The sequence below is a fragment of the Fusarium oxysporum genome, chromosome VIII (genome assembly GCF_013085055.1).
Source record: "Fusarium oxysporum Fo47 chromosome VIII, complete sequence".
NCBI lineage: Eukaryota > Fungi > Ascomycota > Sordariomycetes > Hypocreales > Nectriaceae > Fusarium > Fusarium oxysporum.
The window spans coordinates 1490353-1513181 of record NC_072847.1 but is presented as its reverse complement, the minus strand read 5'-3'; the positions used below and the strand labels follow the sequence as shown (position 1 = coordinate 1513181).

The 22829-nt window shown below is 48.1% G+C and overlaps 7 protein-coding genes across 7 annotated transcripts; 4 read left to right on the top strand and 3 right to left on the bottom strand.

Moving 5' to 3' along the window:
* Positions 1–14: 14 nt before the first annotated feature.
* FOBCDRAFT_297028 (uncharacterized protein) lies at positions 15–3526 on the bottom strand. Its single transcript, XM_031188661.3, has 3 exons — positions 2331–3526; positions 2183–2280; positions 15–2132 (listed from the first exon to the last, which is right to left on the bottom strand). The coding sequence occupies exons 1-3, from the start codon at positions 3238–3240 to the stop codon at positions 108–110; spliced, it is 3033 nt and encodes a 1010-aa protein (XP_031035926.3). The 5' UTR covers positions 3241–3526; the 3' UTR covers positions 15–107.
* Positions 3527–5693: 2167 nt separating this feature from the next.
* Positions 5694–6366, top strand: FOBCDRAFT_47528 (uncharacterized protein). The gene is made up of 4 exons (XM_031188662.3): positions 5694–5916; positions 6038–6103; positions 6158–6268; positions 6337–6366. The coding sequence occupies exons 1-3, from the start codon at positions 5827–5829 to the stop codon at positions 6218–6220; spliced, it is 219 nt and encodes a 72-aa protein (XP_031035927.1). The 5' UTR covers positions 5694–5826; the 3' UTR covers positions 6221–6268; positions 6337–6366.
* Positions 6224–8529, bottom strand: FOBCDRAFT_47532 (prion-inhibition and propagation-domain-containing protein). The gene is made up of 2 exons (XM_031188664.3): positions 8344–8529; positions 6224–8291 (listed from the first exon to the last, which is right to left on the bottom strand). Exons 1-2 carry the CDS (start codon positions 8420–8422, stop codon positions 6445–6447), a joined length of 1926 nt encoding a protein of 641 aa, XP_031035929.2. The 5' UTR covers positions 8423–8529; the 3' UTR covers positions 6224–6444.
* A 1560-nt stretch (positions 8530–10089) lies between these two features.
* On the top strand, positions 10090–13670 carry FOBCDRAFT_252227 (uncharacterized protein; the record flags this gene model as incomplete). The annotated part of the gene is made up of 4 exons (XM_031188666.3): positions 10090–10102; positions 11382–11692; positions 11750–12721; positions 12778–13670. 4 exons carry the CDS (start codon positions 10090–10092, stop codon positions 13615–13617), a joined length of 2136 nt encoding a protein of 711 aa, XP_031035931.3. The 3' UTR covers positions 13618–13670.
* A 956-nt stretch (positions 13671–14626) lies between these two features.
* On the top strand, positions 14627–16836 carry FOBCDRAFT_166126 (P-loop containing nucleoside triphosphate hydrolase protein). Its single transcript, XM_031188667.3, has 3 exons — positions 14627–14920; positions 14971–15208; positions 15258–16836. Exons 1-3 carry the CDS (start codon positions 14731–14733, stop codon positions 16714–16716), a joined length of 1887 nt encoding a protein of 628 aa, XP_031035932.2. The 5' UTR covers positions 14627–14730; the 3' UTR covers positions 16717–16836.
* Positions 16837–16885: 49 nt separating this feature from the next.
* On the bottom strand, positions 16886–18372 carry FOBCDRAFT_297024 (glycoside hydrolase superfamily; the record flags this gene model as incomplete). The annotated part of the gene is made up of 6 exons (XM_054706488.2): positions 17873–18372; positions 17758–17825; positions 17648–17711; positions 17465–17593; positions 16993–17416; positions 16886–16944 (listed from the first exon to the last, which is right to left on the bottom strand). The coding sequence occupies exons 1-6, from the start codon at positions 17960–17962 to the stop codon at positions 16886–16888; spliced, it is 834 nt and encodes a 277-aa protein (XP_054562463.1). The 5' UTR covers positions 17963–18372.
* Positions 18373–20042: 1670 nt separating this feature from the next.
* On the top strand, positions 20043–22729 carry FOBCDRAFT_142697 (uncharacterized protein; the record flags this gene model as incomplete). The annotated part of the gene is made up of 3 exons (XM_059608145.1): positions 20043–20081; positions 20166–20196; positions 20253–22729. 3 exons carry the CDS (start codon positions 20043–20045, stop codon positions 22727–22729), a joined length of 2547 nt encoding a protein of 848 aa, XP_059465602.1.
* Between the last annotated feature and the right edge of the window lie 100 nt (positions 22730–22829).

The following is a 22829-nucleotide window of genomic DNA, read 5'->3' as shown; positions in this document are numbered from 1 at the left end:
AGAAACTGGACCTCTTAATTTACCAGAAACATTCTGGACGCTATGCGCTGAGTATATTCATATGTATGTGCAGTATGGCAGTTCTAAATCCCTTCACCAATGTCTATTTACCGGCTTGATCCTCCGTTCTGGCCCCCAATCTCTCGCTCAACCATTTCGATCGAACCTAGACTGGGGAACCTTTTGGAAAAGTCCTGAAGATAATCATCCTTCTCTTTAGCTGTCATGTCCACCATTTGTTGTCCAGGAAATTCAATCAGCTCTTCCGTCGATGTTTGGGCCCGTGTGGGCTTTTGGGGCGACGATGGTCGCTGGCCAGTAGGCAGGCTATTGAGATGCACTGGCTTCTTTGGAGCAGGAGGTTTCGCTGGGGGTTTGGATGTAAGAGCTGGGGGCGCAGAAGATGTCGAAGAAGGACCTCTTGCTTGAGGTGAATCGACCCGTGTTTTTGCCACCATCAAGGGCTTCTTGGGAACTCCAGGAAGAGATTTCTCGGGCTTGTTGCCAGTCTCCGGAACATCAGTGTACTTTCCGTAACCTTGGGCAGTTCTTTGAATGTTGGACGGCTTTTGGTCTTCATTCAAGAGACTTTGAACCCTGTTCTGAATGCTGACAGCACGGGAAACTCCCCCAATACTCTTAGGCGGAACTGGTGGTCCGCGTTGTCCTGCAGCAACCCGCTTTCGATATTCGGCTTGTGCTGCTTCCACGCGTTGTTCCTCTTCCTGGAGCTTCAGCCGTTCCATTTCCCGTCTCATTTCAGGTGTCATGCGATCCTCGTCATCGTGGAAATGGCCATCGTCACTGCGCCCATCAGTTGCCTCGGAGCCCGCGATAGGAGTGAGATCACGGCGTGCCATTCCCCTTTCTGGCGAAGGGATTCTCCCATTGTTAGGGGAGCTGCCTTCAAAGCGCTTAAATGCATCACCGAATTTGCCAGCCAGAATATTCTTGTTACCAGAAAGAGAAGTCAAGCTGGAACGCTTGCTAGACTTAGTCCGCTCCGAATCCTCCAGACTTCTCAAGAACTCCATATCGCTCGACGTCCGTGGCTCGTCCGCTGGCTCTTGATAGGGGGAGCGAGACTGGGGCGGTCGGCTTGATGAGCGTGATGCAGCCTCTCTTTCACGCAAGAAATCGAGAGTCGTGCCCTCAAGGTTCGTGCTAGCGGGTCGTGGCCGCGAAGGGGCTGGCGAGGCGCGAGCAGCAGGTTCTAAGAAATCAGCACGAGGACGGCCGCCTTCAAGTGATGGCCTCGATGAAGATGGCTGACGTTCATGACTAGGCTGCTGAAAAGCTGAAATTCTTTGTGAGACGGCAGCACGGGGTTCCTCTGCGTTCCATTGTGCTGCACTTGGGTCAACCTGCCTTGTGGCGCTGCTGGAACGAGAATATTCAGCGATTTCGCGCTGAATAGGCCGTTCCACATCCCGGCTGAACTTCTCAGGTGGAGGTGTCGAGGTCATCGTGCCAGTCGAGACATATCGCGAGTTGGATTGAGAAGAGATCGCCTGTAGCTCGGGGTTGTTGCTAATAATGGACTGCGCCCTGCTAATGTCAGGTCTACTTGGTGCGGACAAAGTCTTAGCAAGCGGGGGCTCCAAGGGAGGTGAAGCAACTGCCGCATGGTGTCCCACAGGAGTGACCGAGTGTGTTCTAGACACTGGCTTCGGTCGAGAAGATTCGGCCTGCGGCGCTGCGAATGCCTCGTCGGCCAGTTTTGCCGTCACTCTTTCGTTCAAATCAGAGGAGGTATTGCCTGTGGGTGAGATAGGTGAGGAGACATCAAAATCGAATTTGGTGCCTTGATCATGCAATAGTGAAAATTGATCGAGGGTAGGGAATCTTGAAGATAATTCGTCAAATCCTTTGGAAGCAGCCTTGGAATCAAGGGCAGCAAATGGGTCTCCCTCAGTCTTCCTCATCGGAGAAGCATCTGGTTTCTGGGCTACCTTGGCTGGCGCCGGTGAAGCTGTCGGTCGTCCTCTTCGCATCGGTACAACATCAGGAATAACTTGCTTCTGAGGTTCGGCGCGCGTAAACACGGCACCCACAGCAGGAGTTTGTTCTGGTTTTGGGGCCTTGGGTTGAGGACTATCGGTTCTTGCATGGGATTGCGGACGACTATAAATCTGTGACCATTGTTATTATGAATTTCTTCTTGGGATAATCGTCCACCTACATCTTGAACAGGAACATCACGCCCTTGCATGGCGCATCCTTCCTTTAGGACCTGGAAGATATTCGGTCGATCTTGTAAGTTTTCTCTCAACATTGATGCTGGAACTATGTCAGTCCTGAAACAAACAACCAGGGCCAATGAGCATTACCTATCAATTTCTTGAGCCTGTCAGAAAATACAGGGTGACTAGGGAATCTGTAACTGGCATTCAAAATTGCCAATTGGCCCTGGTCCTCAAAGGGAGTAGTGTAGTAGCACAGCTTATACAATAAAACTCCCAGTGCCCAAATATCAGACTTTTCGTTTATGGGTTGCTTGCGGTATACATCGATCATCTCGGGACTCCTGTACTGCATCGTGGTGTGCTTCTGTACATCTTCATCCATAAGACGACATTCGGTGACGGTAGTGGGGGCGGGACGAGGTGATGCGGCTGAACCGAAATCGCAAAGCTTGAATCGTTTGGAAGATCCTCTGGCGGTAATAAGAACGTTTTCGACCTTGATATCGCGGTGTAGCAGTGGTGGCTTTAGGTAGTGCATGCACGCGACACCCTCAGCGATGTCGGTGAAGATGTTGAGGATCTCTGGCTCCGTTAGGCGGTGTTGTAGCCTGGTGTTCATGAAATCGATCAAGCCACCGCCATTGCAAAACTCCATGAGCAGAAAAACTTCGTATCCTCCTCCTTGAAGCTCGGAGGCATGCGAGTCGATATATGTGACGATCGGTCGGTGGCCTTTCAGGCGCTTCATTGTCTCAACCTCGATGCGCATGCCCCGCAAGGTATCCTTATCGGGGACCGCAACTCGCTTCAAGACAGCCTGATCGGTGCCGTCGACAGGCTTGGCCAGCTTGACGAGGTAAACATGGGCGAAGCCTCCCTCGGAGAGATATTTCTGAATCACTACGCGGTGGCTGCCAACCTGGATCTTGGTGCCTGGGGCGAAGGTACCAGCCGGAGCGCCTCCAGGGATGGCCACAGGAGAGCCGTAAGGGGCATGATGATGATGCTTGTTGGGCATCATATGCGCAGGAGGATATTGGCCATTTGAAGCCATCGTGAGCTGGAATATAAACGATTATTGACGATGACAGTTGAGGAGGATTTCGAGGGTGAGGGAGATGACGGCGACCCCGTCCAACAGGGAGCGAGCTTGAGCCAAGGAGCCAAGAAAGCGTCTGGCGGTCGAAAGGGGGTCGAGATTCGATCGGAGCAGAATTGAAGTAAAAGGAACGGCAAAACTGGCAATTCAAGTCATCGGGATCAAACAAATGCTAAGTATAAGAGTGATTTAGAACGGTCGCATCGTCAAAAACACATGGCCCCTTGGCAAGTTGTTGGAGGTTGCAGGCCTGGCCTAACTATCATAGGTTCGGTGCTCAGTGGCTTAGTCCCCGGATCAAGGAACTCCACTGCCACCTCACATTCCACTCCATCTTCTTATTCATTGTTTCAACGGCGGGGAATTGTCGGTAAATCCCAAACTCCAGATGTCGAGATCTAACTTTATTCCAATTGAATATCTTACCATTTAGTTTTGCGTACTGCTATATAACCGTATTGCAATTATGTAAGTATATATCTAAGTACGTATCAACACAGAGTATTCTTGTTGAGTTCTTTAATCCTGTGACCACCACGTTTATGAATGACCCTGTTAGCTTTATGTTTCATCCAGCTGACAATCGATGTTTCGCTACGAAATTGATACAACCGCGGGTAAGGATGTGCTTCCCGCAATTTTAGCCTGCTTCCTTACACAATGTGATTATGTTGGTCGTTGCTTGAACCTTGGCTTATTATCAGTAATTGGCACCTCAGTGCCTCCTTTTCTGTCATCACATTCATGATAGACCTCTAAGGAGCATCCTTATCGGTAATTTGGAAAAGGGAGAAGTTACATAGAAAGCAAAATAAGTTTATCTCAACGATTGATCGACGGTTACCGATCGGTTTCGTTCATCAAGGCAATATTACTTTGCGCATCATAAATTCACTTACCCTATACTGAGTCCTCGAATCTTCGTTGGTTTTGCATTCGGTCAAGTCTCGGGGCGTTCTGCATGCCTGATTCATCAATTTATTTGAACGGATTATATGCTTTGTATCGCACTCATATCTTTACTATATGGATGTCACTAGGTCAGCTTTGAACAATCAGTTGACGGGGTACATAGTTGAATATTCATGTAGTAAACTTTCTTTCGTCACACAAGGGTAATGTCATAAACGTTAGACAGTTCCAGGCGACTTTTGTATACATAATTTCATGGCACTACCGACTATATAAATCACCCACATAGGTTATATATCGTTTGAACACGACAGAAAGAGGATTATACCTATAAGCCATTCGAGCATATGTCAGTCCTGCTGCTGCCCTGAGCAAACAGTCAGCTTCATCACAAGATAGGTAAGACTGGGTAAGATCAAAGTATGGGCTATTGGAATTCTGTATCTGATGAATGCTTCATGGATATAGCAATCTAACTTCTAGGTCCTTCAGTCGTTCACTATAACCATTGGCATGAGCCATGAAGGTACTGTCAAAGAAATTCAAGGAGGAGACGAACTATTCTTCAAGTTTACTTAATTATCGCATAAAATAATAATTCAAGAAGCTCCTGCGTTAAATCACATCAACCTTCTCTTAAACTTCGAGTTAACCCATTTATTTACAGCCTCAGCTTTGACGTTGTCGCAGTGGCTTAACTGACAGATTACGCACACGTTCCCCGCCGTTATAACCGTGTCAATCTGCCAGATAGACTCTAAGCCATGATCAATGACTCGGCCGAACCGACACAGCTATTCTTAGAAAGAACTCGCAGTTCAATACGTGTATCAAGAAGAAAAGCCTCAATCCGAACACCGAGAAAGTGGCTCTCTATAGTTTCTAGAATATGTAACATTACAGAAGAGCCAGAGATTAGGCTTGTTCCAGAACACGCTGGTTTGCGAGCAGGGGTCCGCCTGCAACCACTCAGTAGTTCCCGTCAGGCATACGTCATTGTTTCTTTTTATTTTTCTTCTGCTCAGGCTATTTTTCGCTATGTCTTTTTCAGCCCGGGGCATCGGGCGTGCCGTCCGTGGAGCGGTTCGCATCAGCAGCCACGCATAAGTGGGAGACTTATGCAGTACTTGACAGGTGCAGAATCTGTGATGTGAATGGGTAGTATCTCTCAAGTCATGATGATGTAGATAGTTGCCGAATTGTGATGTCTTGCAGTAGACGAATCCTCAGTAGAGCGACTCCCATGTGGGCGCCGGCTGACCTCGCCCGGAGGTCACGGCACCGAAGGGACATGGACATGGACATGGACATGGTCATGTTATTGTTGGGGATGAGTCCATGTGCCGTGTTGAAGGGAAAATCCAATGCTAATCCTGTCAGCCCCAAATCCCGACGCCTCGTTTGAGTCAAGGGGGCCCGCCTCTAATGGACCGTGGACCCTGTCCTGTAGAATCAGCTGCTTGAGAGCGAGAGCCTTATAACAACAACGTTGCGCTCTTTGTCCTGGCCTGATTTTCATCCTTCTTTTTTCAACCCATCGTGATATAGAACATTAACTGCTTGTCTATAAACCTCTTTTCTTATATCGCCAATCAATCCAGTCGTATACTCTTGATTACAACAGTCAATATGCCTTCTACTACTTCTTCGGCCATGCAAATGCCCCGTGAACCGGCCCCCGCAGCGTTCCCTACCGAACGAACCAGCACCGAACAGCCGGTATGTCACCCACGAACCTCCGGCTTGGCTTCTACCAAGTCTTCCCAATCGCCAAGACACGACAGCCAAGCATTGAATTTCAAACATCGTGAATCATGATTGACTAACTCGTTTTCAACAGCGCCCAGTTCAACCCATGACAATGGAACAGCCTGAAATGAGCATGCGAGGAGGCAAAGACGGTGGTGTAAGAAAAACCAATTCTTCATTCGACTCTGCAGTATTTACTAACATCTTGAAGGCTATCTGTTGTGGTATCTGCGCCGGTCTTTGCTGTTTCGAATGCCTAGACTGCTGCTGTTAAACAATTTCAATGGGCAAGGATATCATAGAGTAAAGCTCTGGCGTTCAGGCACGATTTACTGGGAGGACAATGTAAAGGGATACCATCTTTGGCTAATGATACGACGATTTTGATAGCTTTGTCTTCAAATAATACCTCGTTCGAATATTTAATTTACGGCCATTCTCTCATCGCTTCGTTCAGTCATGACAAGTCTAAACGCGAGTCCCTAAACCATACCCGCTCTACACGACCACGCCCTCCAATCGCTTTACCACCTCCTCATAAAATTTCATAGATAACTTTTCAGCAACTTCATCTCGTGTCTCATCATCTCCATCATTTAGTCCCAAATCCTTGCCTCCAGCCAAACACTTCCGTGTTGCATCTTCAAATCGCTCTCCCATGTCAGCACCTACTGCTGCGACTCGGTCTTCCTCTAGTAGAGCCTCTCGAACACCACGCACAACATCAGGTCTCCCGCGCGCACGCCGTATATCGATACTTAGCACGTCCTCAACCGGCCGCCAATGTGCTAATTCGACCAGAATGACACCCAGGCTATAAATGTCGAAGCTCTTCTTCGAACGCTCTCTATCTCGCCGACGGTTTGATTGGGCGTTAGGATGTCGGTATAGATCATGCTCTGCGTCATCTCCTGGGGCATCAGTCATCTCATCTGATCCCCCAGGTCGTGAAAAATCGAAGCCTGAGAGATATGGTTGGCGGTAGTCTACGTGGTCATCACGTGTCCGGAAAAATAACACATTATGACTGCGAAGACCCTTGTGTAGCCAGTGTACAGCATGAAGGTAGAGGAGACAATTGCTGATAGCGTGTGCCAAGTATACTCGTTCTGTAACACGAGGCTTGCGGACCTTTGGGTCTTGAAGAAGCTCACGGAGCGAAACAGGTGGGAGTGAGTTCTGTAGATTATCGTCGGATGGCCGCTCGAAGATGAGGCCGAGTCTTCGATCTAGAATATCAACGTCATCCTCGGAGATGTTGGGATCAGCTTTATCGAAGAACCCCAGACAGTGAGGAGTGCGAAAGGCCTCGGGCTTGGGACTATGGTTCAGCAAAGCAGCAAGTTTTCGGACTCTCTCAATGATATCGGTCTTTGATAGCGAACCTGGTTGGGTATCTGTATTGTCATAGTCCTTCCACTCAATCCAAACCTTCTTCTTGCCTTCTGCTGTCTTCATGAAAGCCTCACACCGTGGAGCATCTGATTCATCCACCTCAGGGTCTAGCTCTATGAGGTATCGAGGGATGAATAGATTGCGCTGATGACCCGGCTTTGCAAGATCGAGGAACTTTGCAGCAGCTTCGTCAAAGACTGCTGGACTATCTGACTTGGGATCGATAGTCTCATTGAAGGCCTTGAACTTGGCTAATCTTGACAATTGCCGCAGAGCGTCAGCATTGGCCTCCCTTTCCAGTTTGGACATTTGCGACGGTCCAACCCGGGAACCTGCATCGAGCTGAGACTTGAGAGCTAACACAAGATGACTCAGATCGGCTATCTTGTGATGGAGCAATAAGACTCCACGGTTGGTGTCCTGTACAGTATTGCGAATCTCGACCTGTAAGGAGTGATCGAGGATATTGGTCATGTTGTCATTGAGAACTGAAAACTTGGCCAGCAACTTTTCAAATCCTTGCTTGTCAAATGAAGTCCACCTTAACCTAGTAAGGCTTTCTGATGATTTAGACTTGAGTCCAGCCATTGCTTTCTTGATGAAGTTCCGCTTCTTTTCACTCATAGGATAGTTTGATAGCTTGGCATCTTTTTCCGGAGCATCCAAAACACCATCTTTATCCACAACCGCGGAGAGGTTATTGTGCTTCTGCTGGTACTCTGTGAACTCATTGAAGAGACACTGAATTTGGACAAGCAGATCAATTACCGTCTGGCGGTGAAGATTGAATATGTTTGAGTTGAGAACCTTGTCTTGGTTCTTGGCATCAAGGTCAAGCAGGCCAGAAGCTTCACTCCAGCAAAACAGGCGCTGCTGTTCCATCCTGAGACGGAGATTGAGATATTTGCACTCATCCTCATAGCCCAATGCCGTAACAAGAAGCTGTATCCCTAATGGATGTCAATTTCACATGTTATGCTGGTTACGATGAGCTAGAATTACCTTGAATACATCCAGTGTAGACCTGGAGGCTGATGGAAGCAACTCCCAGCGCCAAGCCGGCAAGGGATACAGGGTCCATCGCGCCCTACTGCAGCTTATTTTAGGGCTCTTGGGAGAGAGGCTGTGCGGCTGAGCAGGGTCTGAGGCGGCCGACGAACTCGCTGTGATGGATGTGATAGAGTGACTTCTTGTCACTGGGTGGTTCAGGAGCTAAAAATTATTTGACACTGCGGGGGATCATGCGAGGTCGGAATGAGGTGATGATTGGTGGGAGCTATGATTAGCAGCCCGGAGATAGAAGGGAAAGACAAGAACGGAGATGGTGATTTGGATGCTAATTGATGTCGAAAATGGAAATCCGTAAATGCGGCCAATGACATTCCTCCTGCAACAGTTATCGACTCGTTCGGATCCTTCAACAGGGCTGCAATTGACTCGTGCACTCTTCGTCTATCTATCTCGTCGATCACTTTTTCGTATTAGCGACGCACGTCGTGTCGTGTAAGCAACCCCGTTACCATGAGTAAGGGGCGTATAAATGCCGAGAGGACCCGAATTGCCATGGATCGGATGTACATGAATCCTTCGAGACCAGGGTCCTTAAGCAACTGCCATTTACGCTTCATGCATGATCTTCTTAACGCCGGTAGTTTGCGAAGTTGAGAACTGATTCGAAGTTTGTGAAGCCAGTCATGTTACATTACTCTGGAACCTGAGTTGGAAATTGCTAAGCAGACCGCCTACAGGACTTGAGTAAACGGTTGCCTACAGGACTTCATGTTCAGCTTCTCTCAACCCATGTCTTAAGCTTAACTCAATATGGAATATCCTGTCACCAGAAGCTACAATATGATTCGTTAGGATTTAACTCGGATTGTAGTTGTAGATCCGGATGTTACATGCAGACGGCTTCTCCGAGATGCTAAACACCAAGCTACGCTACATGATGGATGTTTGTTTAAGGTTGATGTTGGCAGCTTGAACCATCTTGTGAGTCAGCTTGCGAGAAATAAAGACGTCATTTCTCAAATTCCGCGTCAAGTTAGACCAATTGTATTTTTGGAAGTCTTGTCAACGTCTTCTAAGTCTTACTAATTATGGAGTTGATCCTCATCAGCTCTCAGTAAGCCATCCAATATCCCGGGTACGCGGTCCGTAATAGATGCCGCAGCACCGCTTGCGGGCCGCAATTCATTGCTTTTGGTCTAGATATCTTCGAAGCTAGTTCTAGAATTGCGTGGCTTACTGGCTCAGGTAAGCGTAAAAACGTGGCTTGAGTTGACTCCCACTCCCGCGGCCTTGAACTTCCGCAGAGCTGGACCTCGCAGCGTTGCATTACCTTGCCGACACGATTTCCGGTGCCTTGTAACGGCTTGAGGAGGATACCCACACACCTGACAAGCTGCACCATGACCTCTGGTGAATGCAAGATTAGCTTAGCAAAAGCTTGGGTAATAGCAGCACTTCAGCCAGCCAGTTATGATGCTATGCAATGATATGATGTTTGGTGCTAAGAACTAAGGTTTAAGGATCAGACCTTGGATGAAGCCATAAGCACGACGATAGCCTCCTAGTATTGTTAGACTCGCACATAGTTGCTAGAGTTGACATCGAGGCAGTGTGCCCGGGACATATGAGTGCCGGCCTTCACACACACAGACATGTCGCAGCCACGAAGCCAAGACGAAAAGAATGCAAATACCTCTCATCCCTGTCCTTCTAGTATGCCAAGCCCAAAATGTCGGGATGCGGCAAAGGCGTACATGCTGCATCATGCTCGGTACTGGAATGGGATGAGGATCGTCTAGATGGGAAGCAAGTGACATGCTGTTTTTTGTTGTTCACTCAATATTCTGAAGCAATGAAACCTGCATGGCCGTTTATAAACTTGTACGAGCTGACTGATCTGATTGGTCCATGTCAGAGATGCCATTCACTTAGACACACCCTTGTGCTGGTAGCCCCGTCTCTCTAATATAACGCCCGCAAGTTAGTCGTTATAAGCTCCTGGAGATAATCATCTAGTCCCATGTTAAAGCCTCGGGTTTACTTAGTAATTGTAACTAGCCTCTAAAACTGTGCTTCACAAGGCGAGGCTAGATAGTCAACTAAGCGAGCTTTGCACCATTTCAACATGTGGCACCGACAGTTTGGGCGGGCGTCCGCTAGTTTGGTTAACCTTACTGGCTGACATGAGTCTCTGTCTGCATTTCGAGGTCGGACCAAGCCTACCCCTGTCATCTTTGAACATGTGCGGCACAACCGAATACAATGGTAACGCAAGCGGATAATGCAAGTGGCAGAATGAAGAGGAGGGAGTAGGGAGTATGACCCCCAATCTCAAATAGTTACTTGTTCCATGATCCCTAAACTACCGCTGTTTGCCAGTGCTAGGGCTGGAGATGGTCCCTGTAAGATGCTTGGCTGTATACCGTTTGCCCAGATGGAAATGCCGGGTTCCGTACATAGCCCTCCGAGTGAAGCATGATGATATCGAGACTGGCGCTTAAATGTCCTATTTGGACATGGTACCAGGGTTGCTTTCGAATCATTCGGAGATTAGGCTCGTTCATCAGTGACATGACGTTGTTCTGTGCCTGAGGAAGAATATCTATAACAGGCAGACCATGCGGAAGCGTATTCGTTTCGAAGTATTATTAATCTTCTTCCATCTTCTTCGCAGGTTCCATTTCCCTCTCAAGTCTATACCAGCAGACATCGCAAGCGAGAGTTGATTATTCAACAAACATCGTCACCTGGGATCACTTGCGCCCTTCAGAGATATTGTCTTTGGCGCCCTAGCAAGGTTCACTTATAGATCTGAGCCAAGCGGCCGCCTTATTTAGAAAGCGGCATTCAAGATCTGAACTCGACTAAGACACAGTCAGCACCTGTACTAAGTCCCATCATTAAGTCAACTACCGGCAAAGCCTCAATCTCGAAATACCCACTATTGGCTTATATCGAAACTCGAATTCACGTCTTGAAACCACTAACAATCCTCCAAGAAGCACTCATCAATGGACGAAAGAAGGAAGACTTTCTCTGGAACTCATTCCGAGTTCTCCTCGCCGTTTCCCTCTCCCAACCTTACTCATTCTATTCTGACCCTCTGAACACATCGTACATGTGGTATTCTCCGACAATGAACTCCAGAATCTCATTCCACCAGACAATCTCGAACTCAAATAGAGAAGATACATACTCGGGAAATGATGAACTGTCTTCCAACTCAAATTCGCCCAGTTCTGGTGTCGATGGGAGGGCTTCACCTTGTGGATCAACGTCTACAACGGCTGAGAGTAGTCGTATGAGCGTTACTTCTGTCCCAGCTGCTTGTTTGGCTTGTGTAAGTACTGTCTCTTGGATTGAGGTAGAGCCGCTGTTAACATCATTTCTCTCTCAGAGGGGCAGACATTTGAAGTGCGATGGTGTAAATCCTTGTTCTCGCTGCCTTAGTTCTGGCTCTGACTGTGTCTATGTTGCTTCAAGACGAGGCTATAAAGGCCCTCGCAGAAACACCGTTCAAAAGCCTGGCAAGAAACATGGCGTATCTCCAGCTCGAACAAGAACACGCAGTGGCGAAAGCTCAGTGACATCAAGACCAGAACGTTCTGCTTCACTGGGCTCATCCTTATTTTTGAGTCCTAATATGGGCGACGACATGTTAAACTCGCCATTATCGACACCTTTACTCGACCCTGCCTTGGATGCTAGCAACAGCATGGAGAGCGATATGTCTTTCTTCGGGCCTTACGATCCAGCAGATACATCAACTGATATGTTCAACTTGTTCACGAGTCCACAGCATGAACATGTCGTGACGCATGTACCTGCACTGACTCTACCCGAACGCTGTATAGACTCGTTTTACAACCATTTCCATGCCGCGCATCCTTTTGTGTTCCCGAAGGAGTCACTTCTGATGATCTCTCACGAGAGTTCTGTGATGCCCGTACTCGCTGTAATGCGCTGGATTGGCTCATTACATATTCCAGCATGTTCAGAGCGGGGCCGTTTCTTCCAGGAAGCTCATCAACTTATATACGAACCGCGTCGTCGAAAGGACGGGTTCCTTGTACAGGCTTTGTTACTCCTTCTGATCGGGTTGGATGGACAAGGCCAACAGGACCAAGCTCGACAAATATTATCTGGACTCGAGAGAATTTCTGTGGATATTGGTCTCAATACGAGATCATATGCGACTGCTTACGGGAGAGGTATTCCAATGATGGAAGAGAGTTGGAGGCGGACGTGGTGGGAGCTTTTCATTGTGGACGGGCTAATCGCTGGAGTCCATCGAAGTACGAACTTTTTGCTGTTCGATGTAGCTTCTGATGTTGCCTTGCCTTGCGAGGAATATGAATATCTGTCTGGTGTAAGATATTAATTTCTTCATACGGTAGAATCTCTCTGACACGATTGCCTGTATAGGACATTCCCGAGCCAATGTATCTCAGGGATATGAATGAGAGTGGCTTCTCCGGTACAAGCCAGGAGTTTTCATCTTTCGCGTATCGAATACAAGCGACTCAAAACCTCGGACGGCTCTTGAGAATCCCTCCCGTTTCTGGACCCGACGACGAAAGCCTCAGAAATATTCAGACGATGTTGACGAGTTGGCGAGTCAGCTTACCCAAGTCAAAGGCAGACGCTTTACGGCAATATGGCCATTTTGATGAGATGCTCTTTCAAGCTCACATGATAACCCATGCTACCTCGATTCTGCTTCATCAACCATACTCACAGCTGAACCCAATATTGAGCCAGTCAAACAACCAAACCGACCAATATGATTCTGTGTCGTCAAGAGACGATTTCAACAACCATACGAAGAACATAATACAAGCCGCAACAGAGATCAGCAAGCTTGTCACCCATCGTGTCTCGCTACTTTCTCACAGTCACTTCTTCAGTTACGTGGTTACAATGTCATCCATAATTCACCTCAACAGATGGGCTATATTTACACCCGATACCGAGAACAATTTACGCCAGGTGCTCCGCCTCAACATTGGTGCCCTCTCACGAATGTCTTTAGTATGGAGCGCTTCAGAGCGAGAGAGTAGTTCTGTGAAGAGCATGGCTCGAAGCATCTACCAGGTCAAGAAGCAGCATAGGGCATTGCCCCAGTTTTGGATCAGTATGACTCATGATGAAGCGATGGATAGGATTGCGGCGGACGACGCTATGATTCACGAGTTTGAGGATATGCAGGTTGTGCCTGGTATGATGGGTCATTGGACCGATCCTGGGAACAAGCAATGGAATTAAACACTACAGGGCTTCCAAGAAAGAATTGTGCTTGAAACTTGATTTAAAGCATGGCGTTTTGGCTGGTGGCTTCGACCAGAGAGACTTTGATGTATTGTTGCAATGGACAAGATGCACAGATGCAAAGAAGTACATGTGTGATGAGAAGTATTTAGACTGTTAATTATGTACAGAGTATTGTAGCCCTATTTAGAAATTTGAGGATACATGTTATTCCCGGCATGGCATCTATTTGTACGATATCTCTGTGACGTGAGAATGCTGAGTTGAAGAAGAGGAAGGCCGGATAAGTCGGCTTGACTCTCAGATATCAAAGACACGGGATTTCTAATGTAGATCAAGAATAAGCTTTATATTCTTGCCGTCGCTGTTTAAAACGGCCCTCGGCGATGTCGAGTCTTCGGCCCGTCGGCGACCCTGGTCGAGACTCAGCCCTATTACTCGGGAGTTAAGCTATCACGAGCCAATCACATGAAGGAGCCAACAAGTCGGGACGGATTCAGGAACTGGGTAAAATCTTACTCAGAAGCTGAATTCACATGCATGGGTAATACGAAAAGAAATAATCTAGACCCCGAGATTGCTTACATGCATATGGGTCCAGTTTCACCCACCACCTGCAAGCTTGCGATTATCTGATAATCCGGCAGTTGGTCACTATACATACAGAGAATCTAGATATGAGAGATGAGCCGGATCTCGGATATCGGCATTCCTCCTCTGCTTCTTGTTTATCGTCCGCTTCCATTCGGAGACATGTCCAGCTTTAACAGGCTGTAGAGCAATAAAAGCAGTAACACATATGTCAGCTCAAAGTCCCAAAATGGTAGTGGCGGAGTTTGAGTAAGCAATCAAATTTTACCAGCCGCGCACCTTTTGCTTCAGCTGAAAATTGGTGGATGACACGGGCTATAGTCAAGACGCCGAAAGATGAGACAGTCTCTCTTCTGTCCTCTTAAATTGATTTCTCCTGGTGACTGCAGTGTTTACTCATATATAAAAACCTAAGGTGCAAACTGTCTTTTCTTGACATCACTGAAACACTCAATTGCTACATTCACTAGTGCTCTCTAACCCCCTTTATCTCCACTACTTAATCGTGAAGCCATCAAAATGACAGTGCGTAAGTTATCCGACTTGGACAACAGCATGGACTCAGAGCAACGTCCTGTCGCAGAGAAGCATCTTCTCAACACCACAATCAAAAATTTCACTTGGCGCAACGTCACTGTAACAGTCAAAGACAGAGAGACAAAACAGCCCAAGGCAATTGTTGATAATGTCGAAGGGATAGTCGAAGCAGGTTTGTGGTGACCGCCATTCTTCAGTGATACCAAGCTAATGAATTTCCAGGCGAGATTTGCGCCCTTATGGGTCCTTCAGGTTGCGGAAAAACAACACTTCTTAACGTACTAGCACGCCGTCCAACGAATGCAAGCAGTGTTGAAGCAGAAGTCAACATCAACGGAAGCCATTTATCACTTGCCGAGTTCAGAGAAGTTTCGTGCTTCGTTGAACAGGAAGATGCTCTCATTGGCTCGTTAACTGTTCGAGAAACCCTCGAGTTCTCATCGCGGCTCGCCAGCTCGAGGTAAGCATCTTGTATGCTCAGCTTCCAGATAGTATCTGACCTTGGATAGCTCTTTGTCTAAGAAAGAACGGATCGTCCGCATCAACAACCTCCTTGAGTCTTTCGGTCTAGTCGAACAAGCCAACACTCTTATTGGAACGCCCATTCGCAAGGGTATCTCAGGTGGTCAGAAACGTCGAGTCGGTGTTGCGAGTCAACTCATCACTAGTCCCAAGGTTCTCTTCCTCGATGAACCTACGAGTGGTCTCGACTCAGCTGCCAGTTTAGAAGTTGTTAAGTATCTTCGCGACGTGGCCAAGCGCAACAACCTTATCGTCATCTGCTCTATCCATCAACCATCCACTTCGACCTTCAACTTGTTCGACAAGTTGCTCCTCCTCTCTGGTGGAAAGACCCATTACTTCGGACCTGTAAACAGTGTTGCGGCATACTATGCCGAAGTTGGATCACCGCTACCTCAATATGTCAACCCTGCCGAGCATCTTCTTGAGCTGGTCAACATTGATTTCGCCCAGGATAGAGGCGAGGCATCACGAGACTTGGAAACACTTCAAGCCGCATGGCAAAACTCACGACATGCCAGTGAAGTCAACACTGCAATCAAGTCTGCCGAATCTTCGGGTGGTGACTGGAACATCGATACAATTGAGAAGAGGCCTAGCATGTTTAGTCTTACTATGACTCTCCTCCATCGAAGCTTCATCAAGAGTTATCGAGATGTCGTAGCCTACGGCATTCGTATCGCTATGTATCTTGGTCTCGCTATCATGATGGGCACTGTCTGGGTGAGACTCGATCCTTCACAAGAGTCTATCCAGCCATTCATCAACGCTATCTTTTTTGGCTCAGCCTTTATGAGTTTCATGGCAGTAGCTTATGTCCCTGCTTTCATTGAGGACAGGCTTCAATACGTCAAAGAACACCACAATGGCCTTTACGGAGCAGCGGAACTTATTATATCCAACTTCTTCATCGGCGTTCCTTACCTGTTTCTTATTTCTATTCTATTCTCGGTCATCTCATACTGGCTTTCCAACTTCCAGCCAACTGCAAAGGCCTTTTTCACCTGGGTTCTGTGGCTGTTCCTCGATCTACTCGCTGCAGAGTCACTTGTTGTCTTTATGACATCCCTATTTCCCAGCTTCGTCATCTCCCTCGCACTGGTGGCCTTTGCGAATGGTCTGTGGATGTCTGTTGGTGGCTTCATGGTTCCTCCAACTATCCTTAATGTCTTCTACAAATACGTCTTCCACTACTGGGATTACCAGAAGTATGTGTTTGAGGGTATGATGGTCAATGAATTTGCGGATCGAGTGTATAGCTGTGGTGATGGATGCCGTTGCATGTATCAGTCAACCCTGGCGGACCAGTGTATGATCGACGGACAGGCTGTGTTGAACCAGTATGGATATTCGAACGGACATATGGGACGAAATGTTGGCATTATGATTTCCATCATTGCTGGATACCGACTGGCATCATGGCTGGTTCTAGTATTGAGGAGGTAATTACGTCTGTTCTGGAACACAAGTTTTATCGGTATATCGTCACAAGGTCAATTCAGTCTTATATAGCGATGGTTTAATCGGGCTTTAGATAAAAAGTACAATAAATATTAATAAATAGCATCAATAAGTTCTTGTATCATCTTTCCTAAAGTTCACAAGATGTAGTTCGTCAACAAACACTGGGAAGGGAGTCGAGGTCTTTGGGAATTACGCCAGCTCTCGCCGCATCTACTACTATCAGTGATCGTGTCGTACGTTTTGGAAATCGGAGCTCACCTCTATAAGACCAGCGATAGTCATCACCAAGACTAGCCTTCCAAGTCCAAAAGACCCATCCAAGAGTATTCTCTTCATATGCATGCACCTGAGCAGAGAACCACTTGGTGTAAAACTCCTTCTGAGTCTGAGGATTCCAAGCATCAGTCTTCTCAACATCATCGGGCACAGCTAGTGACCATTCGCCAACGATCGTGGGGCCGTCAGTGTTGCGATCATCGGAACAAGATTTTTTGATGTATGCGTCATGGGAAGCTTCAACACTCGTATCCCACTTGAGGTATCGATGGTCGTCGAAAGCCGTGAATGAGGTGTCCCTGAGGAACTCGGTTGGCTTTCCGCTGCCCCATAGAGAACCCATCATATGGATATGAAGGCGGTTGTTGCTGGTGACCTTGAGGTTGTCCTCGACCTTGCGAATTGCCTGTGGATCGTTAGTATCATATTAAGTCGATGATCAGATAGTAAGTACACTGCAGGGCTTGGGATAATAGGTCTTTCGCAACGAATCAACGGCCTTGTCCCAGTTCAGCGGCTCATTGACCAACCCAAGCATGCCAACATCGTGATACTCTTTCTTGGTGTGGATTATGTCGGTCATCTACTCGAGCCATTCGATCGCGCGCCCATAGTTATAGTCACTATAGAACCCAACTGTCGGAGCATATTGACCCGTAAAGGGCTGGTTGGGTTCTTGAGCACCCGGGGCACCGTGTAGGCTATTTTTACAGTTAGCATATGCTATGAACTTGTTGAGAGACTTACTCGAGAATGATGTAGAAGCCTCGATCGCTTGCCCAACCACAGAGTTGAGTCAAGTATTCCAAACCACCCTCCAAATGTTAGCTACAGCATATCAAGAAATGATATTGTCATGTACCTTGGGGAAGTGCTCTGAATCATCAACAAGGTCTTCCTTTAGCCAATACCCTAGAGGCACACGAATAGTATTCAGGCCATAGCTCAACATCTCGTCGAGATCGGTTTGATTAATCCAGCGTTTTCAATGAGCTTGAAAGTTCTTGTCCGCAATATCTTGTCCTTTGCTCATGACACAGTCAAATTCGGACTTTTCCCCCTCACCACCTGTATTGGCCCATTCTTAGCTATCGATCCAGGGCTCATAGATGAAAAGAGACCCGAGGTTTACTCCCCGGATCTTTTTGGTCGCTGGAAGTCACCTTCTGTTGTTCGGCTCTGTTCGAAGAGGGTATACAAAGATTTCATTGTCACGCTCGTTCAAGGCATGAAGTTCAGTATTAGGAAGCCATGCATTAACAGACGTAGTAAGGACCGCAGCGGCGGTGATGAAGGCAGATGTTCGCATCTCAAACTACGCAGAAGTTAGTTAGAGAGTGAAGAATAGAATTTGATGTTAGGACATTTCTTCACTTGTAGGCCATTTCGTTCGAGTGAAACACATGTTAGTAACATAACAAGGGGAATTGTTCATGCTTTCAGAGCACACCACTATCATTTGATGCTCTGTGGCTGTGCCCGTAAGCTGGTTCGTAGGATCAGGATTCAGTCTTAAATAAACGATGTTACATGGGTGTAATACACGCTGAGGAAACACAATAGACTTCTTGCGAGTTTATAGGTAGCCCTAAGGGATCCTCTCTTCAAACTTTAGATTCCAAGGACTGGGACTCATAATCACAAGAGAAAGGCTTGTGAATTCAACACAAGATTCCAAACTTCCAGAAATTCTGGAGCATTTCTTTCCTTTGTTGGCACATTTCGTCTCAACCCTTTGACAACCCATGTTGCCATGTTGGAGGAAATGGTGGAGCAGCATCAAAGGACGGTTTCATAAGAATTGTTTCACTAATCAGCTGGCTTTCATTAGTGAAGGACGAAAGAAAGGAACGATTTGTGCATTTCTTGGCTGCATAAATGGTGCATTTGTCTGTGGAGAGATCTTTGGTGCGACTCTGTGACAGCTTAGCTGCATGACCTGGTAGATCCCGGCAGCACAATAGCATAGACTTCAGATTTTACATCTCTCAGGTAACCAAAGCCTTGACTTCTCAGTAAGTTGAGCACTGCGTAATATGTAGCATCATCCCAAGATCATGGGAACCTAGACTGCATTTTTCAGGTACCATCGCAACGGACCATACGGAACTTGGGCCGACATGTCGTAACAGCGCACGGCCTGGGGCGTATTGCATCAGGCTGCGAACTCCTAGTGGTTCAAACAGCCTCATGATGAAAAGCTTGACAAGTGTCAAATCGGAGCCGAAGCACATTGGAGTTTTGAGAAATACTATGTGGGTTCTCTGATCGAGCACAGAGACGGTGAAGAACGAGGCGAGTCATACTTGAGTACCGAGAGGGACCCGGATCGAGGTTTTTCTCGGATTGAATTAACTTTAGGGTACTGCCTTAGTTTGTGCACCATAACTCAGTTTTGTTCATACCAGTCAAAAAGATTGAATAGAACAGGTACTCGTCACATCCAATACAATGCTACCTTATTGATGAAGCCTCCCGTTTACAAACTCAACGGGCCGCCGTTTCTTCACCGCTGACGGCCCCACTATCGGGCAATACGTATCCTGACCCACAAATACATTCGAAATACTCCAAACCTGGCAGGTACAGATGATGATGGGATGCGCTGGCTAGCCTTAGCTTGCGCCGCGGTTTCCCCACCAACCATCCCTACCTTAGCAACTGGCAACGGTGACGGTGACGGGAAGAGTTCCCTCCCAAACGGAACGACTCAAGTCTTCAAGCTTGGCTTGCGTACCTACCTCTTTTTGTAGCTTCTTTTCACCTACACAAACCTCTAGGCAATTCTTGTTTTTGCCTCTGGTTCTTCGATTTTACGACTACAGCGATCCTTAGGCAAGATGTTTGTGCTAGAACTCTTAGCCTAAGACATCCGACATCGCCTTCGAGGTCATCAACAACATTCCTTCATTCCGATCTCGAGACAAGAACCACGCCAAACGCTACGAGGATCCAAAAATACCTCTAAACTTCACCGCGCGAGACATCCCGATCTCGCCTGAAACACAACTTTCCTTACTGTCGTCGCCATCATGGCGCCGGCAACCGATGAACTCTCTGCACCTGGTGCAGTGAGTTATGATTCCAACACCCAAGTCGTGGGAGATGGAACGTGGGACTTCGACAAGAATACATTTCTACTCCCCAATTTACAGGGTCTCAATCATGAAACCATGCGTTACAATGGTATTCAAGCCCGTCTTCGAGTTCAAGCATTGTATTCGACTAACACTAGGCGATAGGCATGGGAAACAGATTTTCTACACTTACACAATATCATGGTCTTGTACTAGCACATGCCGTTTTGGGAACAATAATATTCCTCTTTCTCATCCCCTTCTCTGTCATGACAGCCAGATTCTATTCAAGGCGTCCTGGCTGGGCCATCAAATACCATGGTCAGCTCAATGTCTTTTCCGGCTTGTTACTGGTGCCTCTCTTTATCCTGGGCTACTTTGCAGTCGGCCCGGAACGAAGCTTGACGAACCCACATCATGGGATTGGTGTCGCCATATTTACTCTATTTCTAGTTCAGCTTATGGGCGGCTGGATCGTGCGAAGGGTGGCCAAGTCCGTCTCTTTGCGCATCATGATTCACCAATGGTTCGGTCGAGCGATTGCCCTTTTAGGCATTACTCAGGTTCCCCTGGGACTCACCTTGTACGGCTCGCCACTCTACCTGTTCATTCTCTACGCTGTCTGGATGTTCTTTCTTTTTATTTTGTACTTCATCTTGAGTTGGCGGTCTGCTTCTCACCGGGACTACTATATGGGTGGAGCACGCTCAGAAATGCGGTCTGAGTTGGCGCCAACAGATGATACACGCACTCGATACACAGAGTCTGAATATTTCTCAGAGTACAAATCGGAGCCTCCTAAGAGCAAAGCCAAATGGCTAGGCCCATTTATCGCACTCGGTGGACTCGCAGCCCTGGCCAGAGGACGAAACAAGAATAAGAACCAAGACAATGGCAGTCGAGTCCGAAGTCGATCCCCTTCCTTTGATCGCAGCCAAAGACCAGAAGTTCTCCCATCTAGGACCGGATCAGCTAGCTATCTCACTGGACATACCGGGGAAAAGTATTCCGATGTAACGCGGAAGGACAATAGCGGAGCTGGAGCCGGAGGTGGAATCGCAAAGTTCTTGGCCGTCCTGGGACTTGGAAAACTGTTCTCCAAAAAGGATCGCTCACGCGATGAAGACTACTCAGAGTATTCTGCAGTATCGACTGAAACACCCAGGCGCCACCGCGCAACCGCGAGCGCTCCAACTATGACTGACTTTACCAGGACTGATTTTACCAGCGATGTTACACCCAATAATAGGAGAGAGCCCGATATCACGCGTACTTCGTTACTCCCCCCCTCTGGAAATCGTCCGCCACCTCCTGCAATGTCGCAAATGCGGAGCGCCGCTGATGGAAGTTATACCGAGACTGCTCTGAGCTCCCCTCCTCCATCTGTCACCCCTCGAGGCAAACGATACCCGCCAAATTCAGGTCGCAGCTTCTTCGAAGAGTCAGACTATTCTTCCTATGTCAGTCCTTCTCGACGACCACAGCCTGAGAAGTCTGGTGGTGGTTTTGCGAAAGGACTGCTAGGTGGCCTTGGTTTCGGATGGTTTGCGAAAAAGATGGCGGACAGGAGGGCAGCAAAGGAAGAGCAACGCTTACGTGATGAAGAGGACTTGAGATCCGGTACCTCATTGTCCAGGTTTACCGGCGGCGACGGACACGACTCTCCCACGAGACGAGACAGCCGCCGGCCCATCGAACGTCGACAAACAGGCTACCCTCCCACGGACACACTTCTATCAACCGAGATGTCGGAATCGACGATTGAGCCCCGGCCTGCACGAGGTAACTACGTCCCACCTACTGAAATGAGCACTTTACCCCCACAATCAAATCTCCCACCCGTGGCCGGCCGTGCAGGAAACCACTCGAGACGCAGCAGTGAGCATGTCTCAATGCCTGCGATGCCACCTGATCCCCACGGTATCCTGGCACCCACTGAAACCACGGCCTCAGGAATATCCCCAGGATCTCGGGCTCAGCGGTCCCGTCAAGGCCGGCCCGGTGACCGAGATACATCAAGACTTGCCCCAGGCGAGGAAGATCCGCGTTACGAACGCTATGCATCCCCAGCCAGTGTCAGTGTCAAGATGAAGGTACATGATGATAAAGACAGGAACGTGACCCTCCGACGACTTACAGAGGAGGAAGCAAAGGCAGCACGGGGCCGAAGAGACTCTGCTAGCAGCATCTCTGGACTCGAGTCTCCCTCGTACCGCCGACGTTACCGAAGAGACTCCAGCCAAAAGCGAGCTGAGACGGCTGCCGAGCGAAGAGCTGAAGAGGAGGATGCCATGCCGCCTCTGTCCCCCCCGAACCCTTCCTTTGCGAAGCAAAAACGACGAGGCAAAGACTCCGCGTATTACTCCGGACAACCAACACAGGCACAAACGCCAGCGTCGCTACTGCCAGGCGCCTCAGCCCAGTTTGGCCAAACAGTGTCTAGTTTGGCTGAGAGCCATGGCACTTGGAGTGGTATCACTCCATCTGTCAACACCTCGCCCCCTGGACCTGCTGGGGAAGGGCCAGTTGACGGATCGGCCGCAGCAGAAAATCGACGACAACGGCGACGACTCGAAAGGAGACGTGCAAGCGGACCTACTGCTGAGCCACCTGCCACTACCAATGTCGACATGTTTGACTGAAAGGCCGAGGACTGAGAGTTTGATGTCTCTCGTTTGCCTGTCGACTTCAAGCTGACAGGTGGGCGACTGGCTGGTGAAAAGATATGCATCGTGGGACGGG

Coding starts and splice junctions, on each gene's coding strand:
- FOBCDRAFT_297028 (XM_031188661.3), bottom strand. CDS start 3,240: ATGGCTTCAAATGGCCAATATCCTCCTGCGCATATGATGCCCAACAAG. Junction 2,281..2,330: donor CAGGCTCAAGAAATTGATAG/GTAATGCTCATT, acceptor ACATAGTTCCAG/CATCAATGTTGAGAGAAAAC. Junction 2,133..2,182: donor GTGATGTTCCTGTTCAAGAT/GTAGGTGGACGA, acceptor CAATGGTCACAG/ATTTATAGTCGTCCGCAATC.
- FOBCDRAFT_47528 (XM_031188662.3), top strand. CDS start 5,827: ATGCCTTCTACTACTTCTTCGGCCATGCAAATGCCCCGTGAACCGGCC. Junction 5,917..6,037: donor GAACCAGCACCGAACAGCCG/GTATGTCACCCA, acceptor CGTTTTCAACAG/CGCCCAGTTCAACCCATGAC. Junction 6,104..6,157: donor GAGGAGGCAAAGACGGTGGT/GTAAGAAAAACC, acceptor AACATCTTGAAG/GCTATCTGTTGTGGTATCTG.
- FOBCDRAFT_47532 (XM_031188664.3), bottom strand. CDS start 8,422: ATGGACCCTGTATCCCTTGCCGGCTTGGCGCTGGGAGTTGCTTCCATC. Junction 8,292..8,343: donor CTACACTGGATGTATTCAAG/GTAATTCTAGCT, acceptor GACATCCATTAG/GGATACAGCTTCTTGTTACG.
- FOBCDRAFT_166126 (XM_031188667.3), top strand. CDS start 14,731: ATGACAGTGCGTAAGTTATCCGACTTGGACAACAGCATGGACTCAGAG. Junction 14,921..14,970: donor CGAAGGGATAGTCGAAGCAG/GTTTGTGGTGAC, acceptor ATGAATTTCCAG/GCGAGATTTGCGCCCTTATG. Junction 15,209..15,257: donor TCGCGGCTCGCCAGCTCGAG/GTAAGCATCTTG, acceptor GACCTTGGATAG/CTCTTTGTCTAAGAAAGAAC.